A 22,065-nucleotide genomic window follows, 5' to 3' on the forward strand; every position below is an offset into this window, starting at 1 on the left:
AAATGGTCACAAAATCTGTAATCTAGATCACAATTTGTCAGTCGATAAAGGATACCATTCTGTGTAACTCTCTCAAATATGAAAGAAATCTGATCTTTTTTGACAGAGATGAATTTATGAAAATTCCTTCAATGTTAAAGATAGGGATTTTACCAATTTTCCAAGAATTTTCCTGACTCTGACCTTGAAAATTGAATCAGTCTTTGCCTATCAGGATATGCATCTTCAGGAAAAATTTCATATCGATATATGAAAAATTGTGTGCTCCAGCCTGTTCACAAACAAACAGGGGTGAAAACATAACTTCTGCCCAACTTTGTTGGCGGAGGTAATAAACTGGCAAACCCCTGTACATGTAATTGACAAAGATGATGTATTAATACACACACAAATATCACAACAAGAAAAATCCAATTATCTCCCCTTGAACAGGGCTGATCAGAATACTTTTTGTTCATGTACATGTTCACATTGTGAGATACCACTGGGTGAAGTTTCATTGAAATCAATAAAGCGACTCAGGTGGCTTTGTGCTAACTGAGTCAATATCATATGATGCATAAATTATTTCCTCTTGAAGAGCCCCCACCCCCCCAAAAAGGCTTTACCTTCTTGCACATCTTCATATGAGCCACCACTCTGCCAAGTTTTAAAATGAGTCGCATTTACACGATTTACAGGTGGACAGGGTGATTCTGATAGAAACTGCCCACCCCTTACTTGCAGGTGTGTACACACACACACCACTTTCCAGCAGTGTTACTTTCCGACAAAAACATAAGCCATAATAACTTGAACAATGCAACAACAACATAAACCCTAATTAGGTTTCCAAATACGTAGTTCCCTTAAACCTGGATGTTCCAGATGAGGAATTACATCAGTTGTATCATCTCTGTTCTTTGTTATCACTGTTATCCAAGGCTTGGCTTGTTTGGCATTTGTCTTTGTAAAGAGGTTCTCTACAGAGAAATCCATCTCCCCTGCCTTGTTCTGTCACCTGATCCAGCCACAAACACTCATGTGAGTGGGCTTACACAAGAAAGCTTTTCTCTTGTTACAACAGACATCTACAGTACCACACAGCTCTGCTTTGGGTTTCAGAGCCAGGACAGTGTGTGCATGTGGAGGTACAATGGAAGATGATAACATCTTGTCACAAAGCTAACTTTAACTCTAGCTAACTTTAATGCAAAACAACAACTCTAAAGCTAATTTTTGAGCAGAAAACTTGCACGAATTCATGAACCACAAAGTCCTGTCTTTCAACACAACTGTCATTTGTGCTGTTAACTTTTAAGACTAAATTATAAACATGAACAACTCATAACTAAAGCAGTGCTCTTAACTACAGAAAGCAAACGCTTCATTATGCAACTACAATCATGAATGGATGAGATAGAAATAGCTTATTCTCAGACTAAGTGAAATGCACACATATATTACACCTTTACTATTAGTAACTGATAAATTATTGGGACTTTAAACAGTAATAAAATTCACAGCTACAAAATAAGAACACATTTGTATTGCCTTGTTGAAATTAATGATGTACCATCTGCATGGTTTGAAGCATAAACTACACTACTAAAAACATGTTTATTGGAGGTTCTCGGACTGCATTTATATAGCGCTTTTCCATCTGAATCAGACGCTCAAAGGGCTTTACAATTATGCCTCACATTCACCCCGATGTCAGGGTGCTGCCATACAAGGCGCTCACTACACACCGGGAGCAATAGGGGATTAAAGAACAATTACCTTCAGTAAGCACACATTTTTTAAATGACAATTTAAGGCAGATATGGAAAAAGTGCAGTGTATATACAGAGACATTAAGTATTCAACCAAAAACACATGAATGAGCTGGACTGTTAACTATGGTAAACCAAACCCTTACTTTCTACAAGCGTTCCATCCTATTTCTACAGCCACATTTGGGAGATGTGTCACTGGATACAGGTCTCATTAATTAATTAAAACATATAAATATATATTAACAAAGGCAGCTGAATAAAGGTAAAATGAAAGGAGCTCATGTTAGTGACAATCCACAGCACTGTCACCAAAATTTTAAGACATCTTTTAGTTGGCTTTTTTAATTCATTATTTTTTTCATCTGTTTACTTATTTATTGCTTTCTTGTTCTAGTTCTAGGCCTCAGATTTTCTGTGTGGTATTGTCTAAGCACTCACAACCCATTTTCAGCTGCCAACCAATATTGTAGCAAACAAACACACTATGTCACTCACCTTCACAAAGTTAGCAAAGGAACTCAACCTGTTTTTGGAATGCAGTCTTCCATGAAGACAGCTTTTATAACAGTGAAGCTAACAAGGCGATGGATGGGCGCTGGCCCTGCACCCCACAACGCCATGCCTGTGGCACCAATGACTACGGGGCTCACCTTAATAATGTACTTTGTTTTTGATGCTACTCTGCTTTATCAGTTTCTTCAGCTTGGTAAAACTTTGTAAAAATTCTGCAACTGCTAGAATGGCCTAAGCAGTGGGTCACCTCTCTGAGTCTGGTCTACTTGAGGTTTCTTCCTCAATATATCAGAGGTAGTCTCTTTACCATTGTCACCCATGTGCTTGCATGGGGGTTTGGTAAGGTTAGACCTTACTCATGTGAACCACCTTGAGGCAGCTTTGTTGCGATTTGGCGCTCTATAAATGTAATAAATTGAACTGAACCATAAAGCACACATTTTTTGCTCATATGCATGAGAGTAAATGCACTTTGAGGTCTGTACCGAGAGATCACTCAGAATTTTTATTTTAGTAACTCAATTTAGTGTAGTCACTGGAAGATCTGTAGTGTAAATAATTAAAATTTTCACAACCATAACCAACACAAAGTAAAAGTGATCAGCCCTGCATCACATAAGTCAAAAACTTTATAAGCTTCAAAAAGCAGAGTACGCTGCAGGGCTGTTATGCTGCTAGAACCGTGCCAGGATTAGTGAGCAGTAACTTTTTTTTTTTTTTTTACTGCACCCAATAACTGTACCATATTATGAAGAAAACGAAACATCCATAAAAAACAAAATAGTAATTTTGCATGACAGCCAGCTTGCTTATTAAGTCAAATAATAGCTATTGGAATTTAAATCACAATACATGTCACCTATAAAAAGATGCCTTATCTGGATAAATTCATCTTTCATTGTGTATTCTGTCCGCTGTAACGGGACAACAATAAACAATTGAGGCAAAATGAATCCGATATTTTATGTCACACTGTATGCGCCCTACTACTACTTAAAATTACAGCAAACATCTCACACATCTAATTTAATTTTAGATTTTTTACAGATTTATTACAGATTATTTTGAAGAGAAAATAGAGGATATTAGGTCAAATATATCCCAGCATGCTCTTGTCACACCATTAGATCCTACTACGGATGTGGGTGCCATACATGATAGGATGCAGAGATTTACCAGTTTCAACACAGTTTCTCTAGGTGCTTGCATGTTGAACTGACATAGGATTTACATCTGATGCCCTTCCTGACGCAACTCCATATTAGATGGAGAAATGTGGCAGGGGGTGGGGTTTGAACCAGGAACCTTCTGCACCGAAACCACATGCACTAACCACTTGTCCACCACCCCGTTTTGTCCCAATACCAACTAAACTGTTTAAATATCTATGGCCTACACTATGCTGAAAGTTTTTGACTTGTAATTAACTTGAGGTTCTATTCCTAAACATTTTAAATCTGCAGTGATCAAACAAAGGACAACCAGCTTGTTCTTGAGGACAACAGTCAGCTTGTGGTTAGGTAGGTTAGGTAGCCCTTGTGTACCTGTTGGAGAAACACTGGTCTAGACGCAAAGATGCACTGTAATCAAAGCAGCTGTGGCAGTGTTTAGTCTACAGTATTTTAAGTCTGGTAGGCTGTCAGCCAGATTCATTCATTCATATATAAATAATGGCAAATATTAAATCACAGTCTTATGATCGAAGGAATAGCGGTTGCGCTTTTATGTGTACACCTGGACATATGCTCAAGAAAGAGACACACACACACACACACACACACACACACACACACACACACACACACACACACTAGAAAGTTGTCGACAGCACAAGTGGACCAAAAAGGCTTTACGTATAAGGCTTTGCTCTCACTGCCTCCGATGCGCTTATCGAGTCTGCGGGCTCCGTATACGCCACAGCGGGCCACTCACACCGCCCCTATCTGCTGTATGGAGCTGTGGCCTACTCCAGCAACAGGTCCAGAGACTATGCTCGCTGTTTTGATGCTGAGCGTTCCGGCAGCCCGCAAGGATAGACTTCTTTCAGAAAAATCCGCAGCGCCGCAGGGTCTCAGTAACCACAGCCGCAGAGCTCCGTGGCCGCTGAGAGAAGTTTGTAATTTTTAATGACTTGGATTCTCTGCAGGTCCTGCATCCGTACGTACCACGGAAGCAGTGTGAGCGAGGGGTAAGACTGTTATAATATATGACTGTGATTACTTCAGCAACACAGGCAGCATCACTCAATTCTTCAAGGCTAGTAATGACAAGCAAGAACACAAATGCAAAGAGAAGGGACTTGCTTGCCATGGTGAAGTAATATGCAGGGGGGACGTTTGTGGATCAAACACAATGCTGCGGGGGCAAACTATTCTTGGGCTACTCAAAATATATGACAGATAATGACAGGAGATGAAAAGGAAAAGTGCCAGAATTGAAGCCAAACAGAAGGACACAAAGGGAATCATTTCTTTTTTTTTTTTTAACAAAAAAGGGATAGAAAGGCAGAAAGATGACGTGCACAGAACAGCAAGAATAGCATGTCAGTGAAGGTTAGCTAGCTCATCCAGTTACAAGTCCTGAGGTGCCATTTCATTGCAGTGAGGTCCATAGACAGTGATGCTTTTGTAAATTGTGCATATGTACACCACTACAATGGCATTCAAATGAAACAAGTAAGATGTTCTTATATCGTACCATTTAACAGCCATCCATCCCGATGACTCCAATTAAGGACGGGGGGGGGCATATCTTAGCTGTCACAGGGCGTGAGGCAGGATACCAGTCTGTCGCAGGGCCATATATACGTAGACAGAAACACATTCACTCCCGCCCGCGCGCGTGCACACACACACACACACACACACACACACTTACTTACAGGCAATTTAAAGTTTTTGATTCACCTAATCTGCATGTCTTTGGATGTGTGTGGAAGCCGGAACACCCGGAGGGAACCCACGCAAATATGGAGAGAACATGCAAACTCCACACAGAAAGACCATAATCAGGAAGTGATCCCATGACCTTTGTACTGTGAGGTAACAGCCGTTTAACCACTAAGGCACCGTGCTGCCCATTTAACACTCAGGAATTACAAATATTTTTGCACACAGCCCCTCCATTATCAGAGGACATTAACAATAAATCTTATATTTAGTTTGTATAATTACTGAATATGGAGGATCTGTATATGAAAATGGCACATGCAATATTTGTTAAAACCTCTGAACTAAAGCTAAAAGTCTACACTTCAAGCACAACTTTAATGGTTCATTTCATCTCTGCTGTGGTGATGTACAGACCCAAATATTACAAAAAGTGTGTCATTGTTTTGTCAATGTTGTATTAATATTTATGGACCCAAGTGCAAGTATGTCCAGGACGTTTTTGGATAGCATACTTGGAAACCTGCCAAAGGCTTATCTACAGCATCCATAAAATATGAAAATGATATGGACCACAGAATGCCATTTTTTTTTCCCGCCACATGAAAACAGGTTAGGATATAAATTATAAGCTCAACTTGAATCACTCAAGTCAAAACCCCCAAGGATGGCATAAATATTTTTTTATTATTATTATTTTAATTTATCTCAAACAGACAATATGAAACAGACATGAAAAACTACATTTCCAAAAACAACACAGTTGCGATTAACAGAAAAAATAAATATGCTTGAGCGGGAGAAGGAAGAAGCAGAATGCTTATGGGGTCCCACCCCTTCTTCTGTTTTAACTAAGGACAAGACCATATGAATTTAGACTTACCGTCCATGAGCATGGAAGTTGAGGTGCACGGTTCTGTCTTGTGGAGAGAGTGCCCTCTTTGCTCTCTGGTGATGGTTGTGAAGAGCTTCTGTGTCATATGACAAACCTTCATAATGGCGGATGTATTTGTTCAGAGTATTCTCAAACTGACCTGAAACAAGAAGTCAGTGAATAATTAGAAGATATCAGTCAAACAATAAGTGAAAGATAACACGTATCAGAGCTAATGGGAAACTTGTGTGGTCAGAGCCATGAATGTCAACAAAAAATAGACTATATTTACAATGATTCACCCACTCACATACCAATGCAACTTGCAATGATGCAAAATATGTACCATGATATTCTTCAAATCACAATAGGTGTATTGTGACATGGATCAGCACCTCCCGCCTGCACAAAGTTTATTTCTGCTCGCACGCAGGGAATTCCTGCTCTCTCGCTTGAAACTTATAGCACTATAGGGGTTGGATTTTGGCACTATGGGGGGGAGGGAACCAGGTCAGCACTGGCTCTGCTGTGACTGGTCATCTCTGGATAGTGAGGTTTGACTGACAGCCCTCCTCTCTGACGCAGAATTCAGTCGGCGACAATGGCGTTAAGCGATTATTGCCTCGTTTCTGCTTAAAACTTCACTCCAGACATCATCTATCTCAGCGACAGATCTCTGAAGCTTCTGTACAACAATAATTTATACACAAATTTAGCATTATTCATAATAAATTACAGAAAGTCCTAAACATCACCTCCTGACACCAGCGCATCCATCTGACTCTACACCCAAACTGATCAAAGGGAATAATGTGATTATTAACCATCAGATGACAATGTAAAATCTCTTAAATCACGTGCAAACCATTATGACACCACCACCTCACCACAAGTTTCAAGCAAGAGAGCAGGAATTCCCTACGCGCGAGCAGAAGTCAACTTCAAGCAGGCCAGGGGATGGAGGGGGCACGCTGGTCCGAGCACGCACATAGTGGTAATTTGCATGAGCGCAGTTAATATCTACGTGTGAATGCATTTTTTATGCGAGTGTGGTTTTGGTGCTGATCTGTGGTTTGAATCATATTTATCTAATAGATTACAATTTGTTCCTGTAAATGGGGAATCTTCTTCACAGACTAAGGTTAATTATGGAGTTCCACAAGGTTCTGTGCTAGGACCAATTTTATTCACTTTGTACATGCTTCCCTTAGGCAGTATTATTAGACGGCATTGCTTAAATTTTCATTGTTACGCAGATGATACCCAGCTTTATCTATCCATGAAGCCAGAGGACACACACCAACTAGCTAAACTGCAGGATTGTCTTACAGACATAAAGACATGGATGACCTCTAATTTCCTGCTTTTAAACTCAGATAAAACTGAAGTTATTGTACTTGGCCCCACAAATCTTAGAAACATGGTGTCTAACCAGATCCTTACTCTGGATGGCATTACCCTGACCTCTAGTAATACTGTGAGAAATCTTGGAGTCATTTTTGATCAGGATATGTCATTCAAAGCGCATATTAAACAAATATGTAGGACTGCTTTTTTGCATTTACGCAATATCTCTAAAAAAATATTTACATTTACTTTAATGGACTACCCAGCAGTGGGGAATAAGTTTCATTACAGTAGAAGTCTTTAGAAAGGTCTTGTCTCAGAGTGATGCTGAAAAACTAATTCATGCATTTATTTCCTCTAGCCTGGACTATTGTAATTCATTATTATCAGGTTGTCCTAAAAGTTCCCTGAAAAGCCTTCAGTTAATTCAAAATGCTGCAGCTAGAGTACTAACGGGGACTAGAAGGAGAGAGCATATCTCACCCATATTGGCCTCTCTTCATTGGCTTCCTGTTAATTCTAGAATAGAATTTAAAATTCTTTTTCTTACTTATAAGGTTTTGAATAATCAGGTCCCATCTTATCTTAGGGACCTCATAGTACCATATGACCCCAATAGAGTGCTTCGCTCTCAGACTGCAGGCTTACTTGTAGTTCCTAGGGTTTGCAAGAGTAGAATGGGAGGCAGAGCCTTCAGCTTTCAGGCTCCTCTCCTGTGGAACCAGCTCCCAATTCAGATCAGGGAGACAGACACCCTCTCTACGTTTAAGATTAGGCTTAAAACTTTCCTTTTTGCTAAAGCTTATAGTTAGGGCTGGATCAGGTGACCCTGAACCATCCCTTAGTTATGCTGCTATAGACTTAGACTGCTGGGGGGTTCCCATGATGCACTGAGTGTTTCTTTCTCTTTTTGCTCTGTATGCACCACTCTGCATTTAATCATTAGTGATTGACCTCTGCTTCCCTCCACAGCATGTCTTTTTCCTGGTTCTCTCCCTCAGCCCCAACCAGTCCCAGCAGAAGACTGCCCCTCCCTGAGCCTGGTTCTGCTGGAGGTTTCTTCCTGTTAAAAGGGAGTTTTTCCTTCCCACTGTCGCCAAGTGCTTGCTCACAGGGGGTCGTTTTGACCATTGGGGTTTTTACGTAATTATTGTATGGCCTTGCCTTACAATATAAAGCGCCTTGGGGCAATTGTTTGTTGTGATTTGGCGCTATATAAATAAAATTGATTGATTGATCTGACACCATACCAGAGCACCCAGAAAGAATCCACATGAACACGCATACTCCACAAAGAAAGGACCAGGCAGGAAGCGATGCTGTGAGGCAATAGTGCTAAACACTAGACCACTGTGCCACTATCCAACAAATTCTCTTAAAGGAGACCTACATTGAAAAAAATGCAGTCAGATTTTTTTGAACAAAAAAATGACTTACATTTACACACAGGGTTCAATTTTAGCGGTTACCCGGGAACCCGTGGCACCCTATTTTGGGGGCGGGCACACAACTCTTTAGACTTGCATTCCCAACTGGAATCCACCTTTTTTATTTCATAACTGTACAGAAATCTATCAAATTTGGACAAAATTTGCGCAGAATTTGACTTTCTGAGACCGACACATACACAAAACGTCATCAAAAAATGTTCTTCTCCTCTGTTTGTAATGCCACGTTTTATTATACACAGATCAAATGGAGCGTTTTTGAGGGAAGAGCAAACAGCAGCCAGCGGAGAGTTTTTTATATTTCTCTACATGCGCGCGCGAGCAAATCATCCGTGAAGATTATTTTATTTATTAACTACACAGATGTATAATAAAAGCAAATGGTGACTGGTTTATAAACACAATTATGACAGAGTTTTTGAGGGAAGAGCTGCCTTAGATTCTGAGCTTAATTCTGATTCTGAGGAAGAACACCTTGAAGTGCTGCAGAGAATGGCAGATGACCATGATGACTGCTAATAGATTTTCTGTATTCACAACAAGTGTAATCAACACTCATGGCAGCCATGATTGTTAATGGGCTGGATGTTTAATAAAACATCGGCAGCTGAGATGACCCCATGCCAATCTGCCTGTGCATATTGGCATGGGGTCATCTCTGTTGTGTGGGCCGCTGAAGAGGAGGTACTGCTGGCCCACCACCACCAGAGGGCATCCTGCCTGGAGTGCGGGCTCCAGGCACCAGAGGGCGCTGCCGCCTAACAGGAGTAGCCGGGGTGACAGCTGACACTCATCACCTATGACAGCTGTCACCACTCATCTGATCAGCATATCAGCAAGACGTCATCTCCACCTCTTTGCCGAGATATCGCTTTACCAGGAAGGTAACGTTCTCAGCTGGCTGTGAGATTTATTCGACAGTAACCTTTTGTGACTTTGTGTATCGTATAACAGACTCTTTTTCCAACAAGAGGTGGAGTTGGTTTCCCTGCCGTGTGAATTGCTGGATGCATACGCGCCCACATTTAATTGTTTTTTGTTCCTCGCCAGCAGTACCAGGTCCGACACGCGGAGGCAGTGGCCACCTGGGAGTTCTGGACTTGGCAGCTCCAGTATTCCCGGGGTCTGGTGGCGGAGGAAATCATGTGGTTCCGGTTCTACTTTAGACAGACGTCTTCTATCTTCGAGCCTGCCCACACGACACCTTTTGTAATTTGACCTTTTGTCTATTGTTGCAATCTGTTGTGTTTGTTGTGCCCTTTCACAACAGTAAAGTGTTGTATTTGACTTCCTCCATTGTCCGTTCATTTGCGCCCCCTGTTGTGGGTCCGTGTACCTACACTCTCCCAACAATCTCAGCTTCTGACAAGGTTAGAAAATTTCGAAATTTCAGAAAATATTACTCCAAAAACACAAAAATTCCCTTCCATAATTTCATCCTGTCTGATGAAGGGCGAGGCCCGAAACGTCACCTTTGGTGTGTTATTAAAGGCTTGTTTGGGAGCTAACTGGCTGTGCAGATCTCTTTCGTTTTTTGTTCTTCCATAATTTCACCCCAAATCTGCCCCAGATATCACCAGAATGCACAATTTGCATCCTTTATATCAAAATTCTGTGGGGGGCATGCCCCCAGACCCCCCTAGTTGCTTTGCCGCTATGCTGCGTAGCGGTAGATTTGGTACCAAACCTTTCTGAGGGGCACCAAACTTTTCAGATTTTGGTGCCCTTAAGGCACACAACTATTTATTCTAAAAGGTAAACCCTGTTTACACATGAGAGCCTTCTGAATGTAGTAAAGTAAATCTGCAAGCCCAGATCTGTCATTCAACGGAGAAATCTTCATTTGAAAATGACAAATTTACAGCTAACATTTAGCCCTCCGCAAATTGTCCCTCTCATCATGGACGCTGCCGAGACGTCACGGACAAGACCCTCTCCCAGCATGCATTGCGCCAATTGTAATTTGTGGATTTACGTCAGTTTGCATCTGCACCTTTTTCTTGTCTTATACGGAAGGATCTACTTTTTTTAAAACTTCATATTGTGTTGCGGCACGTTTGGTGAGTACACATTTCTTTTATTTGTGGTTGAAAATTATTTTGGGGGACTTTTTCATACGCCCGTTTGACTGAGTGGTGTCGCATTGAAAATCTACTGTCTTTCACCTCCGGTACCGTCACAGGGTACGGAGGCGAGACCCGCAAAGAATCCAAGTCATTAAAAAGTTATAAAACTCTCTCAGCAGCCATGGAGCTCTGCAGCTCTGATTACCGAGACGTGCGGCGCTGCGGAAAGTCTGTCCTTGCAGCAACAGGTGTTACCGGCCGCTCGCATCAAAACAGCGAGCGTATTCTCTGGACTTGTGCCAAGTTGGCTGCACCTCCATTCAGTAGAGAGGGACGTGGTGCTGGCTGCACAACAGACACGGGTGATGTGAGTGGCCTGCTTCTGCGTTTACCGAGCACGACTCGGTAAGCACAGCGGAGGCAGAAAGCGAGGCGTTGGTGAAGAACAGCGCCCGCTGTCGATGTCGTTGCTGATCTGAGCACACAGATCTGTATCTCACATTCATTGCCGCTTACTTTTGGATGTTGAAACCAGGATGTGTATAACAGTAACATTACTAACAGATAAAATCAATTTCAACGCGGGATCGGACTGAAGGCGGGAGCGCGTCGTCTTGTCCCTGACGTCATGGAAATGATACGGCTGTACAAACTGTTTTCACAGAGGGCTAAATTTTAGCTGCAAATTTGTCGTTTTTAAACAAAGATTTCTCCGCTGAATTACAAATTTGGGCTTACAGATTTACTTTACTGCATTCACAAGGGTCTTATAAATACATATCAGCTATTTCTCTCTGAAATCTGACCACATTTATTTCAATGCAGGTCTACTTTAAACCAAGGTGCACCAAGTTTTGTGAATCGTGCTGTCAAGTAGAGACAAAAGTCAGAAATTGACCAGGTTTTACTGATGACAGTCCATCCCAGCCAGCTTATGCTGCGTTTACACATGACGATGGCAATCACGAATGCCATGAAGTATACATTCTTGGCTGGTGATCACAAATGTGATGATTTGAGGCAGTGGTGTCAGGTGTCCTCAGGAACTGCTGCAACCTGTTACCACGTGCTACGATTAATGGCACGTGTTGCTGGAGAATTATCAGTAACCATTACGCACGGTCAAGAATAATGTTCCGCGCTGTTGCACGCATAACAGCGCATCATTAAGTTCTGTCACGCTGTGAATGAGGCAAATTGTCTCCACAAACACCCCCCCATATTACTCATCAGCTGCTGAACAATTCAGATCGCTCCAGTTTGTTCCTCAAAATCCACAGCAGAAGAACTTTGTGACCGCATGCTTAGTTGGGCTCTGTGCTGTGGAGTGGCGCAGAGAGGAGGAGAACACTGAGAGCCAAATGTGTGGCTCCACGTGGCTCTTGTCTCGCGCATTTTCCCAAACATCAGGCACATGCAGCAGGTCGAACACCTGCAGGAGCGAGCAGATCAGAATTGGAACGAAACTTTTAGCCGACTTGGCATCACTGTCCTTCAGCATACTGCGGCAATGAAACTGAATGCGCTGCAGCAGAGTTTAATTGTGCGCACGTCAGAGAAGAATGCTGTCACGCTCTATTAAGGATCACCACTAATCAAGAGGGATCAATACGCTCAGTTGCAACCTCAACGACATGAGGCGAAATGAGGGTGGTGTGCTCTATGAAAATCACGAATATCACGCACGAACACGCACTACTAGGAAACCTATTCAGATGCCTTAAGTCACATTAAGAATGTCAGGAATGTGCCAAGAATGATGCAAATGACATTCGTAACACGTCTTGCCTATATGTAAATGAAACATTATGTAGACAACTCAGGAACACCATCATCTTATAACTCAGCAAATTAAAAGCACACTTAAACAGGACAAACCCTATTGTATCTTGTGAACGTCGATGCTCCAGATCGAAAGTGCATCTATATTTCGCCCTTGTTAGATCCAATAGATATACTGCCACCTGCTGGATCTTTAGTGGAGGTACCTGCCTTCTAAAGCTAGTAACTGTGGTGAAACACACACACACACACACACACCATCTTTTGTAAAATTTTGTAACTGTTAGAAAAGCCCAAGCAGTAGGCCACCCATCAGAGTCTGGTCCGCTTGAGGTTTCTTCCTCAGTAACACTAGAGTAGGGATGTTTCTGTGAAGGCTCTCAGTTGTCCAGGTGGTTTCCATAGTAGAGAAGCTTGAATCTTTGACTGGACTGGGTTGCTTGACGCAAGGACGTTTCGCTTCAAATCGCAGAAGCTTCCTCAGCAAAAATTCTTGCTCTGGTAGTCTGACTTCTGTCTTGACTCTCAGGAAAACTGTAATGAACACTACATAGGTGAGACTAAGCAGCCGTTACACAAAAGGCTATACCAGCACCACAGAGAGGGCACCGGTGGACCTCAGTCTGCAGTTCATCTTCACCTTAAAGACACTAACCACATGTTTGAGGACAAGGAAGTTAAAATCTTAGCCAGAGAAAGGAAATGGTTTGAGAGAGGAGTGAAGGAGGCATTTTATGTGAAACAGTTGAAACCCAGCCTTAACCGAGGAGGGGGTCTGAGACACGCTTTGTCCCCTGTTTACAATGGGGTACTCAGGTCAAAGCAGTTTCAGTCTTTTGCTCATGGTAATGAGTCATTCACGTCATCAGGAGAGTCGTCAGGGGAGCCGTCAGGAGAGGCGTCCGTCCCATCATTAGGAGGGACAGCTGCCCTGTCATTAGGAGGGTGCTAACTAGTGCACAATAGGTGCTAATTAGAGCTATTGTTTAGTCACTAGCCTATAGGAGTCTGCCTCTCGGTAGGAGGGGTCTGGTTAGGTTTAAAACTCCAGCTTTTGTGGCTTCTGTTTATTCTTCTCTACAAGAATCAACCTTGCCCAAGGGCCCTTAGTGATTTTCCAGTCAGGCTGGGATTTGAACCGAGGATCCTCTGGTCTCAAGCCCAATGCCTTAACCACTAGGTCATCACCTTGTGGGCAAGAAACATCCTCTGTTTCAAACCGAACATTATCATAATGGTTCTCTGGTGTGAGCTGGATCCGCGTTGACGGTGCGTAAACAAACGTTTTCCATCAAGTAAAGAAAAATAATAACAATAATATCCTCTGTTTTGTGGGACAAAGTGCATAGCTCCAAACAATTTTGGTCGGAATTAATAACTTCAAAGCGAATCGCTGTTCTACATCAAATGACACCTCTTTCCAAACGTTGTAATACAAAACAAACAACCGACCAAAACCGTTTTTCCTCCCAAAATGAGACATCCTCAGTTCTTAATGAATTACAATTTGGCAAAAACTACAAATTTTGTTTATTTCTATTTATGTCCCTGAGATCAAGGATCCACCATGTACAGGATCCAGTAACCATGAACAGATTTTATTAATTTTTATTTATGTCCAGAGATCGAGGATCCAGTGACCAATTTCATATTTGATATGTTATCATCTGTTTGAGTCTGTAAAGAAAACTGCCAACACTATGTTTTTGAACAGCCAAGATTGCTTTTTCTTCACTTTCTGGAAATTAGTACGTCTGATACATTTTTCTTCATGTGTTGATTTGGAATAGAATGTGCAGTGTTTTCAATGTATATGATGAATCCACCCAAAGGACGCAACAGTTCAGGATAAAAGACTTCATACATATTTACTCTGTGCGCCACTTTGTAACATTCTAGCTTCTGCTGCTACATTAATTACCTCCTTACACCAGTTATGCACATGCTCTACGTCGTCTTCTCCATTTTTTTGTGGCAGTATTACAGAGCCACATACAGGCCTGGCATATGTACTACATTGTGGACAGAGATATTTCTTGAAACAGTCCTCTGTTTATGGAACACTTTTTGAAAACAAAAAAGATCGCATAGGGAAAGTTCCGTTTCCATGTGGACAAGGCCTAAGTCCAGAGATCCTGGTAAAGCATACCACCCACACAAAGGAGACTGGACCCTATTTTGCCTGCAGAGCACCAATTAGTCGAAGTATTTTAAACATTCCATTATGGCAGACTTTCAGTCCCATAAGCCAGCACTCAGACCATATTAGGACAACAACAAAGAACAACACAAAGTCAAATCAACTCGGAGCATGCACTGGTGTCACATGCCATCACACCACAGATCCACCATGGGTCTTGAATGGCAACCACCTAATACTACCTCTCAAAAACTAATTATCCATCTGCCGTAGCCACTTGAAATACATGGGCATCCCCTTGGCCTTCTCCAGTTACTGGGATCCTCCATACTCGGGCACCTACATGTTAAATCATGATTACAGAAATGCACCACATGGGCAAAATGTAATAGCAAACATACACTTGCAATACAAGTCACACTTCTAAGATTCCCTAAAGCCCCTGTCACACCGGGCCAACGTAGAGTTGCGTAATGCAGCGTACTGACTACACTGAACTTATGCATTCCTACACCAAACTTATGCATCCCTACATGGCAATACGCTGAGGGACACAAAGGGGTCCACGAAATGGACACAAAAAATTAAACATTTTTAATTTTTTCGTGAACATTCGGCATTGTTCTACGCCAGGCTATGCAATACTCCACTACTGTACACCAAGCCTTTGCAATTGTATGCTACTCTACGGCAGTCCAGCGAAACATCCTTTTAGTTTTTTTTTTGTTTTTTTTTAAATCAGTACATACCTGCATTGCTAGATTTTATTCATCCCGCTGGACTCTGCTAAACTTTGCTGGCAGCGAAACCTCAAACAGAAGAAGAGGCAGGCCAAAGCTTCTCCTCCTGCATGCAACATACGCAGCCATTCCTGTGTAACAGATACATAGCATAATGCAACTCTACGGAGGCCTGGTGTGAAAAGGGGTTTAAGGAACTCCTCATCTGACACAAAGTCAGATGGTACTCAAAAGTCAAACCAATCAAGGAATTTTTTTGGCACAGGTCCTGGTTGCTTCACAGTTAATTTTCATGTAATTTCATTTCCTACTCTTTTTATACAGTGTCAATGACAGCTTGCACTCATGCAACAAAACAGAGCAAATTAGAAGCCAGATTCTGGAGCTGTGCAGTTAATGGAGCCATTTACTGTAGGAGAGAGATCAATCTGTGTGTGAAAGTGTTCAGCTACAGCTGAGGGATACAGAACAGGTTTTTCAATTCCAGAACCTGGCCCCACATTGTTATTCCCGCTGGCTTACACTGTCTTTATAAAACAAACAACAAAAGCAGTCAGTTCAAAGCACGAGCAAGGAGCATGTGATTGTCATCAGGTGACTGAGGTTCTGTTTCGCTCAACTGAATTTGCTGTAGCCATGTTAAATGCCAACACAACACTCAGTAAAACAAAATATTGTGTCTGAAATGCCGAATTGCAGTTGGAGAAATCAATAAGTGCAAAAAGCAACATTTGGAAAAATGTTCAGTCACAGTTGAAAATGAAATGGGGCTCTGAGTGGTTAGAATAGTCATCTCAGAATAATCACAAAGACTCCCACAAACAAAAAACATAGATAATGTAAATGCTTCCCACTTCCTGTAGCTCAAGCTACACAGCTTTACATTGCTGGGGAGGCACAACTCCCAAAACGGGGAGAGGCCGTATCAGGCTAGTAGCAACATGCCTATGAATGCAGAGAGTAACATTACAACAATCCTCTTCCTTACTTCATCTTCTGATGGGAGCAAGTCAGACAGCATGAAGAAGCACTCTGCAAAACAACACTGGCTTGGGGTGAGAGCCCAAGAAGATTTAATTAATCATGGAATATGTTGATTATGTAAGAACACAAACACTGCCAGCTAAGACAGGCGTTCTCTGTGGGATGCAGCGTCTCTATTAATATGTAATAATGTGATAGAAGAACAGACTGTTGACTATCTCATAGCGCAGCATTAAGGACACACATTTCTAGGATGTCAAAACAGCTTTTGTGTCAAACAAACAGTATGTATTGGTCCTGTAGTTTTGATGTTGTTATAGCCACATTCTTCGCTATACTGTATTTCTGAGGTACACTCAACAAAAATATAAACAGAACACTTTTGGTTTTGCTCCCATTTTGTATGCGATTAACTCAAAGATCTAAAACTTTTTCCACATACACAGTATCACCATTTCCCTTAAAAATTTTGTTCACAAACCAGTCTAAATCTGTGATAGTGAGCACTTCTCCATTGCTGAGATAATCCATCCCACCTCACAGGTGTGCCATATCAAGATGCTGATTAGACACCATGATTAGTGCACAGGTGTGCCTTAGACTGCCCACAATAAAAGGCCACTCTGAAAGGTGCAGTTTTATCACACAGCACAATGCCACAGATGTCACAAGATTTGAGGGAGCGTGCAATTGGCATACTGACAGCAGGAATGTCAACCAGAACTGTTGCTCGTGTATTGAATGTTCATTTCTCTACCATAAGCCGTCTCCAAAGGCATTTCAGAGAATTTGGCAGTACATCCAACCAGCCTCACAACCGCAGACCACGTGTAACCACACCAGCCCAGGACCTCCACATCCAGCATGTTCACCTCCAAGATCGTCTGAGACCAGCCACTCGGACAGCTGCTGAAACAATCCGTTTGCATAACCAAAGAATTTCTGCACAAACTGTCAGAAACCGTCTCAGGGAAGCTCATCTGCATGCTCGTCGTCCTCATCGGGGTCTCGACCTGACTCCAGTTCGTCGTCGTAACCGACTTGAGTGGGCAAATGCTCACATTCGCTGGCGTTTGGCACGTTGGAGAGGTGTTCTCTTCACGGATGAATCCCGGTTCACACTGTTCAGGGCAGATGGCAGACAGCGTGTGTGGTGTCGTGTGGGTGAGCGGTTTTCTGATGTCAATGTTGTGGATCGAGTGGTCCATGGTGGCGGTGAGGTTATGGTATAGGCAGGCGTCTGTTATGGACGAAGAACACAGGTGCATTTTATTGATGGCATTTTGAATGCACAGAGATACCGTGACGAGATCCTGAGGCCCATTGTTGTGCCATACATCCAAGAACATCACCTCATGTTGCAGCAGGATAATGCACGGCCCCATGTTGCAAGGATCTGTACACAATTCTTGGAAGCTGAAAATGTCCCAGTTCTTGCATGGCCGGCATACTCACCAGACATGTCACCCATTGAGCATGTTTGGGATGCTCTGGACCGGCGTATGACAGCGTGTACCAGTTCATGCCAATATCAGCAACTTCGCACAGCCACTGAAGAGGAGTGGACCAACATTCCACAGGCCACAATTGACAACCTGATCAACTCTATGCGAAGGAGATGTGTTGCACTGCATGAGGCAAATGGTCACACCAGATACTGACTGGTATCTCCCCCCCAATAAAACTGCACCTTTCAGAGTGGCCTTTTATTGTGGGCAGTCTAAGGCACACCTGTGCACTAATCATGGTGTCTAATCAGCATCTTGATATGGCACACCTGTGAGGTGGGATGGATTGTCTCAGCAAAGGAGAAGTGCTCACTATCACAGATTTAGACTGGTTTGTGAACAATATTTGAGGGAAATGGTGATATTGTGTATGTGGAAAAAGTTTTAGATCTTTGAGTTCATCTCATACAAAATGGGAGCAAAACCAAAAGTGTTGCATTTATATTTTTGTTGAGTGTATATTAGAATTCATTTCCAGCTGTCACTCCCAACCGGGAGTGACAGCTGTTACTCGTCATCAGCACCAGCTGTCACTCATCCACATCACCACCACCTTAAAGGCCGGACTGCAACTCCACCTCCCCGCCGAGAAATCAACTACCTTGGAGGTAATTTCTCTGCTACACTTAACGCTGACTAATAGTCTGAACTTCTTTGCAGCCGTTTTTCTGTGGTGTTGCCTTATCTGTGGGATTGGCGTTTGGTGTGATCAGCGACGGCTTCGCTTCACACCCCAACCAGATAAGTGGTTAGACAGGAGCTGCACGAGTGTGTAACTGGAGGTGGAGGTGCTCCCTCCCAAAAGAACACAGACTGTGGGATTACTGAGTGTGCGTACTCACACTCACCTGTGCTGTTTCTGTTCTCTGCCAGCAGTGCCAGGTCTGACAGCTGGAGACGGTGACCACCTGGGGACTCAGGACTTGGCGGCTCCGGTGTTCTTCAGATCCGTTGGCGGTGAGGGCCGTGTGGGATCCGGCGTCTCCTATCCTCAAGCCTGCCCACACGTCACCCAACGTGTATTTGACTGTAGTTCCAAACTTGTTGTCTGTATTCCGTTGTGCACAATTTACAACATTAAATTGTTACTGTTTGGCTTATCCATTGCCCATTCTTTTACGCCCCCTGTTGTGGGTCTGTGTTCCTACACTTTCACAACACTGTTTCAGGTGCAGTCTCCTATGCATGCAGTAGCATCTCGGACACAAGCTAATACATAATTAAACACTCGCGTACACAATTCAGTAAGAGTCGCTCATCCGCCATTGTTGAAGACAGAGATACCAAGTCTTGCAGAATGGTACATAAATGTAGCAGCTCACAGATAGCAAAAAGTTTATAAAAATAAATAATTAAACTAGCGTGTTGCCCGTGGGGATCCAAAGGCTCTCGATTGGGATCGACCGGTCGATTGTGGGCTGAGTTCCAGTCAATAGCATGAAAAAAAAAATTAATGATCTGGACCCAGCGAAAGGATTTAGTCCTGCTATAACAGACTGATGCAGAAGGTGGCAGCAATGCACCAATAAGAATACCAGCTTCCTTTACACGACAAAAAAAGAAGAAATGCCACAGAAAAGGAAGAGCGAGCTAATGCTAAAAAATTGAAAACTTAATTTAATTCAGAGTGAGAGGATTATTTTTTTTTCATTTATTTGAATGCCAAATCCATCTGTCTTATCAGTAAAGCAAATGTGACTTTACCAAAGAAAGGGAATTTGGAGCGGCATTTCAAAACGAGCCACAAATCTCCCAGTTAAATCACCTCTGCACGCCCAAAAAGTCCAGGAATTGAAAAGTCGGCTAGCAGCAAAAGGTCCGTAAATATGGAAGGCGTGATTTTATTTCTTTTTTTAGTTAACCAGGCTAGTCCCATTGAGATTGAGATCTCTTTTAGAAGGGAGACCTGGACAATTTTTAAATTTCCAATTCACCTAGCCTGCATGTCTTCAGATGTGGGAGAAAACTGGAGCACCTGGAGGGAACCCATGCAAACAAGGGAAGAATATGCAAATTCCACACAGTAAGGCATCGATCCCATGACCTTCTTGTGAACAAGATTGCGTGTTCTGTTCAGTCCAGGAATCTGCAGAAGCATTTATTCCGTGCACAGCTGGACAAGACATCCAGACTCCTCTCAGTGCGAGAAGTCTAGCTAAGGTAGAGAACAACTTTTCCAACTTGAATTAGGCATTGTATTATTTGGGTTGTTTGTTGTAGTGTAAATCATATTTTTGTGGACTGTGCAATGGTTCTAATGGTTTACTTTGTTGTGGACATTAAAAGTTATGAGCCACATATTTTTTCCAATAATCGTATATACGAGTCTGTTAGAAAAGTATCAGACCTTTTTATTTTTTTCAAAAACCTGATGGATTTGAATCACATGTGCTTGCATGAGCCAACCTTGAACCTTCATGCGCATGCGTGATTTTTTTTTCACACCTGCTGGTTGCGTCATTCACATGTGAGCAGGCTTTGTGTGAGCACTGGTCCTCCCCCCTCGTCGGATTTTCATTGCGAGGAAAATGTCTGAACGATTGAAGCAGCGCTGTATCAAATTTTTCCAGAAACTGTGAGAGACAGCCAGGTGGAAACCATTCGGAAGATTCAAACGGCTTTCGGTGACGATCCTATGGGCATCACACAGATTAAGGAGTGTTACAACAGGTTTAAAGACGGCGCACAATGGCGGAGGGCGCGCCGCGCTCCGAGCAGCCATCGACAGGCTGAAATGACCAGATCATTTCCAAAGTGTACGCTGTGTTGATCCGGGACGTCATCTGACTACCAGAGAAATTGCAGAAGAGGTGGACATCAGCACTTTTTCGGCACATTCCACTGTTACAGGAGATTTTGTAATGAAAGACGTGCGGAGGAATTCGCGCGTCGGGACGGAGCCGCTAATGGCGCAGAACAAAAAGCACCTCCATGTTGTGTGGGCCGCTGAAGAGGAGGTACTGCTGGCCCACCACCACCAGATGGCGCCCTGCTTGGAGTGCGGGCTTCAAGCACGAGAGGGCGCCGAAACCAGTGGAGTGACAGCTGTCACATCATCACCACCAGCTGTCACTCATCTACGTCAACCTCCATAAAAGCCGGACTGCAACTCCACCTCCCCGCCGAGAAATCAGCTACCATACAGGTCATTTCTCTGCTGAATTTAAACTAACTAATAGTCTGAACTTCTTTGCAGCCATTTTCCTGGGGGTGTTGCCTTATCTGTGGGATTGGCATTTGGTGTGATCAGCGATGGCTTCGCTTCACACCCCAACCAGATAAGTGGTTAGACAGGAGCTGCGCGAGTGTGTGACTGGAGGTGGAGGTGCTCCCTCCCTTACAGAACACAGACTGTGGGATTACTGAGTGTGCGTACTCACACTCATCAAAACTGTTTCTGTTCTCTGCCAGCAGTACCGGGTCTGACTGCTGAAGACAGTGGCCACCTGGGGCGCAGGGCTTGGCGGCTCCGGTGTTCTTCAGATCCGTTGGTGGTGGAAGCCGTGTGGGATCCGGCTCTTCTATCTCCAGACGTCTTCTATCTTCGAGCCTGCCACACGTCACCTTGTGTATGATTGACATTCCGCAAGATTGTTATTGTCTGTACTTCGTTGTGTGCTTCACAACATTAAATTGTTACTCTTTGGCTTATCCATTGTCCGTTCATTAACGCCCCCTGTTGTGGGTCCGTGTCACGACACCTTCCCAACACTCCGTGTTGGAAGTCTCACAGGACATGTTGTAACATGCCCAGCTCTTACACAATTTCTCGGATACTCACTCGACTGAAAAGCCACCGAAAGCCATCTGAATCTTCCGAATGGTTTCCAACACGGAGCTGCTTTTTGTTCTGGAGCAGATTTTTTTTCCCAAACTTAATTTACAAAAACTGCACTTTAACCACTGCACATGGACAACATCATTAACATCGTAACATAAACCTATTTTTATATTGTGCCTAAAACTCTTGTGAATATATTCTCTGGATTTATAGACGTTGTTATTGCGTTTGTTTTAT

The 22,065-nt window shown here is 43.0% G+C and overlaps 1 protein-coding gene across 1 annotated transcript in view; it reads right to left on the reverse strand.

Moving 5' to 3' along the window:
- The window catches only part of adam10a (ADAM metallopeptidase domain 10a), a 126,399-nt gene that overhangs the window by 85,265 nt on the left and 19,069 nt on the right, over nucleotides 1-22,065 (reverse strand). The window contains exon 2 of the mRNA XM_034190072.1: nucleotides 6,042-6,192. Coding sequence (XP_034045963.1) covers nucleotides 6,042-6,192 — 151 coding nt within the window. The remainder of the gene's footprint in view (nucleotides 1-6,041; nucleotides 6,193-22,065) is intronic.

The sequence above is a fragment of the Thalassophryne amazonica genome, chromosome 2 (genome assembly GCF_902500255.1).
Source record: "Thalassophryne amazonica chromosome 2, fThaAma1.1, whole genome shotgun sequence".
NCBI classification, from domain to species: Eukaryota; Metazoa; Chordata; class Actinopteri; order Batrachoidiformes; family Batrachoididae; genus Thalassophryne; species Thalassophryne amazonica.